The sequence below is a fragment of the Oratosquilla oratoria genome, chromosome 42, assembly GCF_046742065.1.
Source record: "Oratosquilla oratoria isolate Oo_2021 chromosome 42, ASM4674206v1, whole genome shotgun sequence".
In the NCBI taxonomy this organism is placed as follows: domain Eukaryota; kingdom Metazoa; phylum Arthropoda; class Malacostraca; order Stomatopoda; family Squillidae; genus Oratosquilla; species Oratosquilla oratoria.
In genome coordinates this window covers 40,301,905-40,314,404 of record NC_134818.1, presented here as the reverse complement: position 1 = coordinate 40,314,404, position 12,500 = coordinate 40,301,905, and the positions used below count along the sequence as shown (strand labels likewise).

Here is a 12,500-nt window from a genome sequence, read left to right as displayed (position 1 = left end):
CATGTGTTTTTGTGAGCATTCACAATACTCATTGCATGTATATAACATTTATTTTTATTTTTCAAGTTAATGTTGTAACGTAGTGGGACCGTACCTCCAAAATCTGATTTAGCGATGTCTAGTAAACATAAGGTGCCCTTATTTATTCCTACCCAAATATCACTTCAGACAATGGCTCATACGTTCACACTGTTACATCAGGACCCTACTGTTATGAAATTTTCTGGTGAAGATCCCCATTATAAACCCATTGATTTTCTTCGCCAGTGTGAAGATTGTATTGTTAATACTAATGTTTCCAAGGGGTCTGAGAAAATTTCTTTTGTAAGGTCACAGCTTGTACCTAATTCTTTAGCTTGTGAGAGTGTTATCTGCGGCGTGCCTTGGTGGTTTAAAAAGTGTAATGAGGAATAGAAATTTGGGAATGGATGCTAAGAGAAGACTGTATGAAGGAGTGATTGTGCCAACACCACTGTATGGAGCAGAAACATGGAACATAAGAGAAGAAGAGAGAAGGAACTTGAATGTGTTTGAGATGAAGTGTCTGAGAAGTATGATGGGGGTTACTAGGCTTGATAGAGTGAGAAATGAGGAGGTGAGGAGGAGAACAGGGGTGGAAAGGGAGCTGGGAGATAGGGTTGATGAAAGAGTATTAGGATGGTTTGGACACATGGAAAGAATGAGTGAAGAAAGACTAGTAAAGGAGGTTTGGAAGGCAGATGTGGAGGGAATGAACGTGAGGGGACGTCCTAGGATGAGATGGATGGATGGGGTGAAGGGGGCTTTGGGGAAGAGGGGAATGTCTGTTGAGGAAGGACGGGAGAGGACAGAAGATAGGGGTGAATGGAGAATGGTTGTATATGGAAAATGTTGTGATGCATGAGGTGGAATGGGCGGGGGAATGGGGGTGAGGTAGTGTGTGTGAGCAAAAATTTTGACGCAGCCCGAAGGGATTTCTCCCCGTCCTCTCCTTTATATGGGGGGACGGAGAGGGGGGGGGTCACCGATTTAATGAAGCGGCCTTGCTGTGGATGTGCTGTGTCCTGTGACACTGCTTCTGACCCAGGGCAGTGGACAGGGTGCAGGGATGACCCGTCATCAAGGAGGTGCTAAGATGGGAGGGAGGGTGGAGGGGTGTGGATTGTTTTTAGGGATGGAATGGGTGGGAATGATTTTATGCCTTGTCCTTTTTGGCTACCTCCCTGGTAAGTGGGAAAAAGCCTTGGTATATGTATGTATGTATGTATCTGCGGCGTGCCTCGACCTCAAGTATTTAGCTTATGATTATGACCGCTTTCGTTCTAATTTCATTAAAAACAAATTCTGATACCCCAGTGGGAAATTCTTTTCAATGGTGCTTTAATTTGGCTGATGTTCTTACATCCAAATTGGGCACTCTTGACTATAGGCGTGCTCAGGCCCAAACCAGCAAATTGTAGTTGAAGCCTTAGATTCTCTCACCCATTCAGAGTGGGTTGTTCATGGCACCATCTCATTAGATAGGTTTCGCCTTGTTCTGGAGTTGTGGTTTTTTTTTTTATTATTATTCTTTTCTTAGCGTCTTTTGAGAGGAGAGCTGCCTCTTCTCTCAGCTATAAGGCAGATGAGACCCTACTGTCTTTTGCAACTAAGCTTTCATGTAAACTTAGGGAAGTGCCTTCTAGCTCCTTATGTATTAGCAGTACTCAGCAACAAGCCAATGTTCCTAGTTCTCCCCTCCATCCCCACAGTCTTCAGTTTCTACTCGCAGCTCTCCTTCTTCTACTCCTGTACTCACATGTACATATTGTCGTCGTAAGCGTCATATGCACAAGAATGTAGGAATATATTGGATGTTTCTTCTAATGTGACGCATGACCCCTCTAGAGTAGAGCTGCAGGATAAGCTTAGCTATTGTCATATCCATGATCGTTGTAAGCACTCGACTGATCAGTGTTTCAAGATTTTGCAGCTTAGGTCTGAGACATCTCCTCAGCCTAGACAATCTCCGTCCCATTTTTACAAGCGCTCGTTTCCCAACCCAAAGGTTTGACCTCTACTGTGATGTCCCAGATAATCCCCTTTGTAGCAGCTGAGTTTTCTCAGTTACTCACCTTTCAATTTCTTACAGAGAATATACCTCTTTCAGTCACTGTAGATACTGGTGCAGAATGTAGTCTCATAGGTAGAAAAGCTTATTATGCTCTCCGTGATTTGTACAATCTCCCTTTATCTTCTTTTTGTAATAGTTTGCATTCTGTACAAGGTGCCCCCTTGCCTATTCTTGAGTCTGTTCGCATTCCCTTAAGGTTTTCCTCACATGCTACAGTTTTCCATGTCACTTTTGTCATTGTCTCTGGTCGCGCTCTTATGTGTGATTGCCTCTTGGGCATTGATGCTCTTACAGCACATGACATTGATTTATCTCCTAGTCGCCGTGTAATGATTTTCTGTAATTTTGTTATTCCTGCAACAGATAGGCCAGTTTCCATTTGTGACTCCCCTCCTGTGCATGATCAGGTTGTTCAGTTGCCTTCAAAGGGACCTCCTCGCTTTAACTCTCCTATTCTTTCTTGTGCTGCTGTTGTTGTAGGAGAGCATTGTATTGGACCTTCAAGTGCAGTTCGAGTTCCGGTGTGCATTTCAGGTGCTCCAATTAAGTCTGACGTTTTATCTCAGCCTGACTCTGTTCATGTTCTTCACCTTGCTTTAGAAGGGACTTTCTTCACTATTCGCGAGGATCAAATTACCACAGCTATGGTAACCAACATAACGGGTGTTCATATCACACTCCTTGCAGTCACGCTCCTTTGAAATAGTTGACGTTGATACTTTTCAGGATTCACCTCCTATCATTGCAGCTTCTGTGCTACAGTCTCGACAAGTGAGTGACACGGCTCACTTGGCCTCCAAATTTGCAACGTTTGTAGGTGAGACTGGTTTTCCTAATGAGACGCCTCATCTCATTGAACTGTTAGTGGTTCATAGAATTAATCTTCAACCAGGTGTTCGTCCTGTCTATGTTCCCTCTTATGGGTTGCCTCACTCTCGTCGGCTTGTTGCACAGTCATTGGTTGACGACATGTTACGTGAAGGCGTTGTACAAGAATCTCACTCGGAGTGGAACTCACCCCTCCTTCTGGTGCCTAAGAAGGATGGACCTTTTCGTCCAGTTATTGATTACAGGCGAGTTAACGGGAGGTCACCATGGTAATACGGTGATCACCATCTTAGACTTGAAAGCGGGTTTTTGGCAGATACCGCTGGAGGAGAGGTCTCGTAAGGTCACGGCCTTCTCTACTCCCAATGGACATTATGAATGACTTCGTTGCCCCATGGGGTTGCGGAATGCTCCTTTGACTTGCCAGCGCTTGATTATCTCCATTTTTCATGGTCTAATAGGCAACGGACTTTTTGTCTACCTGGATAATTTGATCTTAGTTTCGAGGAAGTGGAGAGCCACTTCATTAAGTTGTCCATGGTCTTGCAACGGTTTGCTGATGCTGGATTGAAACTCAGTTAGCCCAAGAGTTATTTCCTTAAGTCTAGCATCCAATCCCTAGGTCATGTTGTTGACAAACATGGTATTCACACTACTGATGATAAGGTCATAGTGGTTAGGGACTTCCCTATACCTAAATCAGTTGAGAATGTACGTTCCTTCCTTGGTCTGGCAGGGTACTATCGTGCATTTACTAGGAATTTTGCTTCAATTTCTTCCCCACTAACACGTCTCCTCAAGAGGGATACTTCCTTCCAATGGCGTGATGTTCATCAGGAAAGTTTTGATTCCTTGAAACTTGCACTTACTGAAACCCCTGTGTTGACATTCCCACAAGCCTTCCCTTTACTATTTGTACAGATGCTTCTGGTACAGGTACTAGAGCTGTACTTATGTAGCAAGTAGACGGATGTAGACCCCATGTTCTTGCATATGCTAGTCGCATTCTTAACAAGCCTGAGTTTCGTTACTCTGTCACTCATCTGGAGTATTTGGCAGTGGTGTGGGCTTTAAATAAATTTCGTGATATAATTTTTGGATATACTGTTACAGTCTACACGGACCACACTGCTGTCACTCAGCTTTTCCAAGGCAAGAATTTAACAGGTCACCTAGCCAGATGTTTTCTCACGATTGAAGAATTTAACCCAACCCTTAAGCATATCCCAGGACGTGCAAACAATGTTGCTGATGCATTTTCACGTTCACGTAATATCCCTATTGTTGCTGTTACAATAATTAACAGCTTCTCTCTGAAGGATCTAGCCAAAGCTCAGCGTGAGGACACTGTTTGGTCTGCTGTTATTTGTGCTTTGGAGTCTGGTGATGATACAACTTTACCAAATATACCTGTTCCCCTGTCCCAATTTTCTTTGCAGGACAAGGTTCTTATTTGTAATGTGGAAATGTTTGAGCACGATGTTGCACAACTAGTGATCCCTGACTCCCTGGTTTCTGTTGTCCTGTCCCTTGCTCATGATGCCCCTCAGGCCGGTCACCCAGGTCGTGACAAAACCCTGGCTAAAAATGCGACTAGACATTACCTCTCATGTAGCCCAATGTAGCTCTTGTGCCCAGAACAAAGGTTCTGCGCCCACTGCTCCTATCTTAGAGTACCCTACTCCTTCTCGCCCTTTTCAGTATATGGTTATAGACCTTTTACAACTGCCTCGTAGTACTCAAGGTTCTGTGTATGTCCGTGTGTGTGTGGGCCACTTTAGTCGTTTTGTAATATTGGCTCCCTTACGTAACAAGTCTGTTTCAGTAGTAGTGCATGCTCCTTAGTAATAATGGGTCGGAATTTAGGAATGAGGTTTTAGCGAGCATTTGTGAGGGTTATGGCACCACACAAACATTCTTGACTGCTTACCATCCTGCATCCAATGGTCTTGTGGAAAGGACGAATAGGAAGATTTTAGACGTAATCAGACACGTTCCTAGTAACCTTCATGAATCTTGGGAGGATTGGCTTCCCCATGTCAGTGCTTGTGTTAAAAGTACCATTAATGTCTCTATGGCAAGACGCCTCATTATATTATCTATGGGTTGGAAAAACGGCTTCCTTATGATGTGCTTCATAGTCCTCCTCGACCCCTCTACAATATTTAGGACTATGGCTAACTCCAAAGTCACACTTTGCATTCTATTTATAGTTCTGTTAGAAATCAACTAGATGTTTCCCATACCAAGATGCTGAAAAACTAGCATATACTGGCTAAACCTGTTAAAATTAGCATTGGGGACCATGAGTATAAAAGCATGCCAGACCGCCAATCTAAGCTCAATTGTAGATTTGCAGGTCCCTTTTTGGGGATGGAACAGTTACATCCTAATAAGTTCAGGATCTTTGATCCTTCACAGAGATTGAGCGAGGTGTTACACGCGAATAGGCTTAAGGCTACGAAAGTACCTATCCCTGCATTTACCCGGCTTCCCCCAATGCCCCCTGTACACACTATGCCTTGTATATCTACCCCTTATAATTATAATATTCGGTCAAGGGGTCCTTTGTCTGCTTAAACTGCATTTGTGTATTGCTTATGATGTATTCACGGTGTCTTGTATTCTTTGTGATGCTTACTATTTTGTGTCCCTTTCTTAGGTATAATGGGTAACTATTGTTTAGTGCTTAAGTGTAATGTCTTGAATTGCATTTGGTAATGTTTAGCTATTAAGTATCATGTCCCGGACGTCCGGCAATTGCTGTGTTTTTCTCGTATTTAACTGGCGCCAGTTCCTTTGTGTATTTCTTGTTTGTGTACAGTTCCTTTGTGTATCTCTTGCGTTTGTGTACAGTTCCTTTGTGTATTTCTTGTGTTTGTGTACAATTCTTTTGTGTATTCCTTATATTTGTGTACATTTCTTATGTTTCTTAAATTGGATTGTCCTTATTTAATGTAATTATGTATGTTATGTTTATATATTAGGGTGTTCTAATGTCATTCTTTTCCACACTTAGTAATCACACTATTGCGTGTGTGGATTGTATTATATATGTTTTGCTTTTGTTTTGCCTGGTCATTTCTTGTTTGCTCGCTGGGGTCACCGAGTGGTGGGGGGCGAGCAATGTTAAGGTATACGTGTCAGCACTATATATTTGTGAATATTGTGTGTGTATATTATTAGATCGGAAGATAAATGTATTGGAGTTGCTGTGCATTATCATCATTGTATATTTTGTTTGTAATTTGTATCTATAAATATTGTAATGTTCAAAAACTTCACAATATCTGCCGGCTTTTACCAGAAAGTCAAGCGGGATTCAAATCAAAAAATATGGCGTCGCTTCTGTTTATTTACTTACGAAAACAAGATATTTCAAAGATGGTAAATAATTACCCTCTTTCCCTGGATCCAAATAAATGCACAAACATAATCATATCAAAAATATATAGCAGACCATTATAATGATAATGGTAGTATTAATCAAATCTAACCAATTCAAAACAAGTAAATATAGAAATGGCGGGAAGCAGACGACAGACCACCTAGCAAGGCGACTTAAGGGCGAAAGTCGTATCTTTAACATACTCCCCACCATAGGAGCATTCAATCTCCTATCAAACTAGACAACCACAATCAAATAATGTAACACTAAGAATGAGTCCCATGCATAGAGTACTTGATGAGATATAAGGCTGACTCAATTATCAAACTCAGGTCTTACAAATCAAGCAGAACACGGGGCTTAACCACCCGTCCACTTCGAGAGGTTTTCACCAGTTCAAAACTTTCAACATCCTCATCCCTTGCAACATCCTCATCATCAGGCATAGAACACTCTAAGGGATTATCAATATCTTCATTAACACTGTTCGTTCAAAACAACTTTCCAGATCATGCAATTTCTGGACAGGCCTACAAAAAATTCCCTTGGCAGTTTGACATTGACACACCTGACTATACCGTCCCTGCCAGGAAGTAACTCAATAATCACACCTAAAGGCCAACTCATTCTAGGTACATTATCTTCTCTTAACAATACAACAGAACCCTTCTTCAAGTTACAACTGGGTTTGGATCCCTTCACTGTGGGAGGTAAATTCGTCAAATAGTCATCACTCCACATTTTCCAGAATCTGTCGAGTTGCCTTTCTCGAACATGTTCTATTTCATTTAAATGCTCATCAGAAATATGAGGTTGAAATCCAGCTACTCGACCAATCAGAAAATGTGAGGGTGTCAAAGGGTTCTTTACATGATAATCATCACTTACATAAGTCAGAGGTCTTGAATTGATACAAGTCTCTACTTCAAACAAGGTTGTTTCAAGTTCACATTTAGTCAAGCATCTAGTGCCAAGACATTTCTTCAATGCAGATTTAACTGACCTCACAAGTCGTTCCCACCAGCCTCCCCACCATGGGGATCTGGGAGCAATGAACTTCCACTCGGGACTCAAGACACTAAAGTATTGCTGAAGAGCTTTGGCAACACTTTTAAAGGTCTTTGCATTATCTGAATACACCACTGATGGAAGTCCACGCCTGGCAGAAAATCTGCGTAGTGCTAAAAGACAATCAGGCACTGAAAGTGAGTCTGTTAACTCTAAATGAACAGATCTTGTAACAGCACAAGTGAACAGCAAAAAATACAATTTCTGAGATAGTTGATCAACTGCAAACAAGGGACCCGCATAATCTAATCCAGTTATGGCAAAGGGGAAGGTAGATTTAACCCTCAATTCTGGCAAAGGAGGGGCTGACTGACTACATGGTCTAGAATCAAATCTCTTGCAAGCAACACATTCTCTACAAACTCTTTTGGCCACTTGTCTTAATCCAATAATCCAGTAAGAGTTTCTAATGGTGGACATGAGGGTGTGAACACCAGCATATTTCAAAAGGTTATGCTGAAATTGTACTATAAGTTTGGCCACATGACAATTAGGAATTATAATGGGGTGCTTGCTGTCATAACTTAACTCAGAATACTGAAGTCTACCTTTGACTCTCAGCAATCCATTAGAACCTAGAAAGGGGTCATATTTTATCAAGGAACAATTTCTAGGAAGGGGTTTCCCTTGAGACAAAGCATCTCTTTCATTCTCATAACTTTCTTTCTGAACACAGATCAAAATATTGTCCTTTGTTTTGATCAACTCCTCATAAGTGAGAGGGCCTGAATGCTTTGTACCATCAGGTTTGCAATTAATAATGAACCTCTTAACCCAGGCAACAATATTCATAACTTTGCTAAATTCACTATATCTACTAAAATCAAATACAGATGTGGCTTTCTCATTAACAGTCAAGGCTGTTCCCTCTCCCTTACTCTCTTTACAGGTGTGAGCCAAAATGTGTCTCATCCTCAATATTAGCTCCAACATGGAAACATGAGGAACTAGATAACAAATTGGGACCCACAAGCCACATGTTATTTGAAATTAGTTGATCAGCCAAAAGACCTCGGGTCATCAAATCAGCGGGGTTGTCTGTACCAGGGCAATGGAACTAATTGCTTGGAGATGTTAATGTCTGAATTTCAGTTACTCTGTTAGCAACAAACATCTTCCACCTATTAGCATTACCTTTTATCCAAGACAGAGCAACCTTAGAATCTATCCAGCAAACTAATCTTACACAATCATGCAAACGTAGGGCAGATTTTACAAAATGACTGAGACGAGCACTCAACAAGGTTCCAAGAAGTTCCAGTCTGGGTAACGTAACCCGTTTGATGGGAGCTACCTTTGTCCTAGCCATAACAAATGATACATGAAACTCCTTATCTGATTTAGGTATACGTAGATATACACAGCTACCATAACCCTTTTCAGATGCATCACTGAAAGCATGTACCTCTAATCCTACTAATGAACTTAAAGATGAATCTGGATAATAATTTCTATGGATTTCAAATGTCTTAATACTTTGAATACCATCAATCCACAGCTGACATTTCAGCTGCAAGTCATGTGATAGGATTTCATCCCATCCAAGTTCTAGACGCCAAATTTCCTGAAACAGTATTTTTGCATACATGGTGAAAGGACTTATTAAACCAAATGGGTCAAACAGTCGAGCAATCAAACTTAATATATTCCTCTTGGTGAAATTCAAATCAAAGTTACAATCCAAATTAAGTCCCTTGAATGAAAACACATCCTTAAAGGCTTTCCAATGCATTCCCAATAATTTTGTAGTCTCACCAACTTCAAAAAACTGGTTAAGTTGATGAGTTAAACTCTTACTGTTAGAATTCCACTTGGACAAAGTCATGCCAGCATCTGATAATATACTCTGAGCTTCACAAAACATTGTATTGGCTTCTTCAACAGTATCTGCTCCTGAGAGCCAATCATCCACATACAAGTTTTCCTGAAGCTCTTGCACTGTCACTGAAACAGGATATGAATTCAAATGATGTCTAAGAGTGCATTCAGTAAAAATGGACTACTGGTGTTACCAAAGGGTACCCTTACAAACCTCATTACACGTATGGATTGTCCGCACTGCCACAAAAACATCCTTATCTGAGCGCTGAACTCTAATCTGTAAAAAGGCTTTGGTTATGTCAACAGTCAAGCCAATTTTTCATCTTCGGAATCTTAGTAATATTTCAACTAGATCTGGGATTAGTGAAGGTCCAGATTCCAAACAGTCATTTAAAGAAACACCATTAGATCCCACTGCTGAAGCGTCAAACACAGGCCTAATTTTTTAGGAAACACACTCCTTAATTACAGGTCTATGAGGCATATAGTAAATGGGATAGGGACCTTCCATTTCAGATTGAGGAACTTTTTCTATGATATTACTGTCCTCATAACTCTTGAGAACTTTATCATATTCAATTCTTAAACTAGGGTTCCTTTCAAACTTAGAGTTAAGCGTAGCTAACCTCTTCCTTGCTCCAGTCTCACTTTCAAGCAGACTCAACTTAGAAACATCACTTTTCCAAGGAAGAGCAACCTCATACCTGCCATCAACAAACTTAACTGAATTCTCAAAATTATCTAACACTGGGTCTTTGGGAGACTTATCCCTCCCAGCACAAATTCCAATACTTTCAAGGCTCCAAAATTCATGGAGCTTAGATTCATTAACAGGTTTAGCAGTATTCATACACAACATCTGGTGAGATACATTCTCTTCCTGTGTTTTCATACAAGAACCAGACAATATCCAACAAAACACAGACTCAAAGGCCACTAAATCCTTACATCTTATAAGGTTCTCTGGAGAAACAAAACGCCAGTAATTATCCACACCAATCAGTATATCCAAAGTGAGGTCACTGCAATCCCAATAACTGTAGATATGAAAGGGACTGCAAAACATCAGAGGAAATCCTTTGACGGCTTGAGGGTGGGCAAATGGTCTCAACTTCGACCGCTAATATTGAGTGAGGATTACCCTGAGTGTCAATCACTTTCACATCATATACATTTCGTTCTTTTCTATTTTGTGATTTCTTATTCCCAAAGGTTGAGTATGAAGTGTACTTAGATGTAACCCACTTAGCTTTGATTCTTCTAACAATATCGTGGCTCACATAAGTAGTGTCTGCCCCTAAATCAAACATGACAATAACATCAATAGATTTCCCATTATTAGTTAGAGTCTTGATCTTAGCAGTTTGCAACACAGTGGACCTTTTAACTCTCTGATCATGGGAGATGCCAACATGCTCAACAGTACCACTACTAGTATTGACTGTACTATCAACTTGTTCACTGTGGGTGTGGGCGACACCCTGTCTACTTGGTGAATTATTAGTGGCATAAATTTTTTTGCTTGTTCTACAAAACAAAATATTGTGATATCCGGTGCACTGCGCACACTTCACTTTTCCTCTACAGTCCTTGGACATATGTCCTTTGACGAGGCACTTAAAACAAAGTCCTAGGGATTTCACTTTCTCTTCACGTCTAAGGATATCCAATCTCAATATTTGATTGCACTTTTCGGACTTGTGTCTCTTCTGACAAAACACACACTGCTGTGGCCCTTCTTCAGCTAACGTCTGCAAGGCTGAAGTCGAACTAACTTTTTTTCTTTCGACATCTTGTTGTGCGTTGCTCTTCTCCATGGACAAATCCTTAAAAATCTCCGATCGTTCACGACGCTGGATCTCAGTTTGCAGAAACTTCATTAACCAATCCAAATCGCCTTTACGTCCAGCACTTTCCCTCGACCATTCCAGATGGATGTCCTGTGGTAGGCGAGCTACGATGATAGGAGTCGACACCATGCCATACTGGTTACCGCTGAACCCAAGGCTTCCAAACTTCTTACATGCCGCAACAGTTGGTCTCGTAACTTCCATAGGGAGTCACACTGATTAGCTCCTTTATCTCTAGACGTCAAAGAAGCATTCATTAAACCCGACACATTGGCGAATACAATTCTTTTAGTGCTGCCAAATCTCTCTTTGAGTAGATCACATGCTATCTTATAGTTTGCAGCGGTAAGCACCAAACCTTGAATGACAGAAAGTGCCTCTCCTCGAAGGAGGGACTGCAGGTATGAGAACTTGCTTATAACAGGCAAGTCACTCTGGTCAACCAGAGCTTCGAAGCGGTCCCAGAAGGGTTGCCACTCTATAGCTTCGCCAGCATATTTAGGGAGCTCTAAACTAGGTAACCTAACCTCTGATCTATCCTTAGAAGAAACGGAGATAGAATCACTTACAACAGTCATATCCTTCAGGCGCTTGGCAGCCTTTTCTCTAATCTTCCTGGCAGATCTTTGAAACTTGTCAGTTTCATCCATATCTGACTCTACTTCGTCAGAGTTCAATTTCAACTCCACTGCCGTCTGGTGCTTCTCAAGTTCTGCAAGCTTCTTGTCAAATGTGCAAATGGTAGCTTCTAATAATTCGAGACTGGTAGCGTCATCATTCAATAAATCTTCTAATTCCTTGATGCTTCGCGTCACCCAGCCTTTGGCTGACGCTCTCTTTTTCTTAGCTTCTTGCAAAACGGCAGACATCGTGTCACAACTTAAAACGGGTTAACCCTTTTCTTAAAGGACTTAGATAGGGTTTCCCGGGTCTGGGCACCAAATGTAATGTTCAAAAACTTCATAATATCTGCCGGCTTTTACCAGAAAGTCAAGCGGGATTCAAATCAAAAAATATGGCGTTGCTTCTGTTTATTTACTTACGAAAACAAGATATTTCAAAGATGGTAAATAATTACCCTCTTTCCCTGGATCCAAATAAATGCACAAACATAATCATATCAAAAATATATAGCAGACCATTATAATGATAATGGTAGTATTAATCAAATCTAACCAATTCAAAACAAGTAAATATAGAAATGGCGGGAAGCAGACGACAGACCACCTAGCAAGGCGACTTAAGGGCGATAGTTGTAGCTTTAACAAATATGTTGTAAGAACCAAATGTTCTGCTCGATCGAGTCTTCCCGCCTAAGCTTGGCGTCAGTCAATCTTGATTCTACTTCCAATATGAACGTACGCTTGTCTCATTGTGCTATACAATTAGACATTTATTACGCACCCATTTTTTTCATTAGCCACCCCGTACATTAATGACGGGTCATCCCTGC

At 41.1% G+C, this 12,500-nt stretch overlaps 3 protein-coding genes across 3 annotated transcripts; all 3 read right to left on the bottom strand.

Moving 5' to 3' along the window:
* Nucleotides 1-3,753: 3,753 nt before the first annotated feature.
* Nucleotides 3,754-8,288, bottom strand: LOC143021638 (uncharacterized). Its single transcript, XM_076179245.1, has 3 exons — nucleotides 6,877-8,288; nucleotides 6,648-6,791; nucleotides 3,754-3,988 (listed from the first exon to the last, which is right to left on the bottom strand). The coding sequence occupies exons 1-3, from the start codon at nucleotides 8,286-8,288 to the stop codon at nucleotides 3,754-3,756; spliced, it is 1,791 nt and encodes a 596-aa protein (XP_076035360.1).
* A 145-nt stretch (nucleotides 8,289-8,433) lies between these two features.
* On the bottom strand, nucleotides 8,434-11,077 carry LOC143021637 (uncharacterized). Its single transcript, XM_076179244.1, has 4 exons — nucleotides 10,339-11,077; nucleotides 9,667-10,160; nucleotides 9,417-9,474; nucleotides 8,434-9,320 (listed from the first exon to the last, which is right to left on the bottom strand). Exons 1-4 carry the CDS (start codon nucleotides 11,075-11,077, stop codon nucleotides 8,434-8,436), a joined length of 2,178 nt encoding a protein of 725 aa, XP_076035359.1.
* A 74-nt stretch (nucleotides 11,078-11,151) lies between these two features.
* Nucleotides 11,152-11,916, bottom strand: LOC143021636 (uncharacterized). Its single transcript, XM_076179243.1, has one exon. The coding sequence runs from the start codon at nucleotides 11,914-11,916 to the stop codon at nucleotides 11,152-11,154; it is 765 nt and encodes a 254-aa protein (XP_076035358.1).
* Between the last annotated feature and the right edge of the window lie 584 nt (nucleotides 11,917-12,500).

What these genes read in the sequence shown, in the direction of transcription:
- LOC143021638 (XM_076179245.1), bottom strand. Translation starts at nt 8,288, where the DNA reads ATGAGACACATTTTGGCTCACACCTGTAAAGAGAGTAAGGGAGAGGGA. An exon ending in GGCAGGGACGGTATAGTCAG is followed by an intron (nt 6,792 to 6,876) that starts GTGTGTCAATGT and finishes TTGAACGAACAG; the next exon opens with TGTTAATGAAGATATTGATA. An exon ending in CCCCGTGTTCTGCTTGATTT is followed by an intron (nt 3,989 to 6,647) that starts GTAAGACCTGAG and finishes ATTTATTTAAAG; the next exon opens with CCCACACCACTGCCAAATAC.
- LOC143021637 (XM_076179244.1), bottom strand. Translation starts at nt 11,077, where the DNA reads ATGAAGTTTCTGCAAACTGAGATCCAGCGTCGTGAACGATCGGAGATT. An exon ending in ACTATATGCCTCATAGACCT is followed by an intron (nt 9,475 to 9,666) that starts GTAATTAAGGAG and finishes GCCTTTTTACAG; the next exon opens with ATTAGAGTTCAGCGCTCAGA. An exon ending in AGTGCGGACAATCCATACGT is followed by an intron (nt 9,321 to 9,416) that starts GTAATGAGGTTT and finishes ATCCTGTTTCAG; the next exon opens with TGACAGTGCAAGAGCTTCAG.
- LOC143021636 (XM_076179243.1), bottom strand. Translation starts at nt 11,916, where the DNA reads ATGTCTGCCGTTTTGCAAGAAGCTAAGAAAAAGAGAGCGTCAGCCAAA.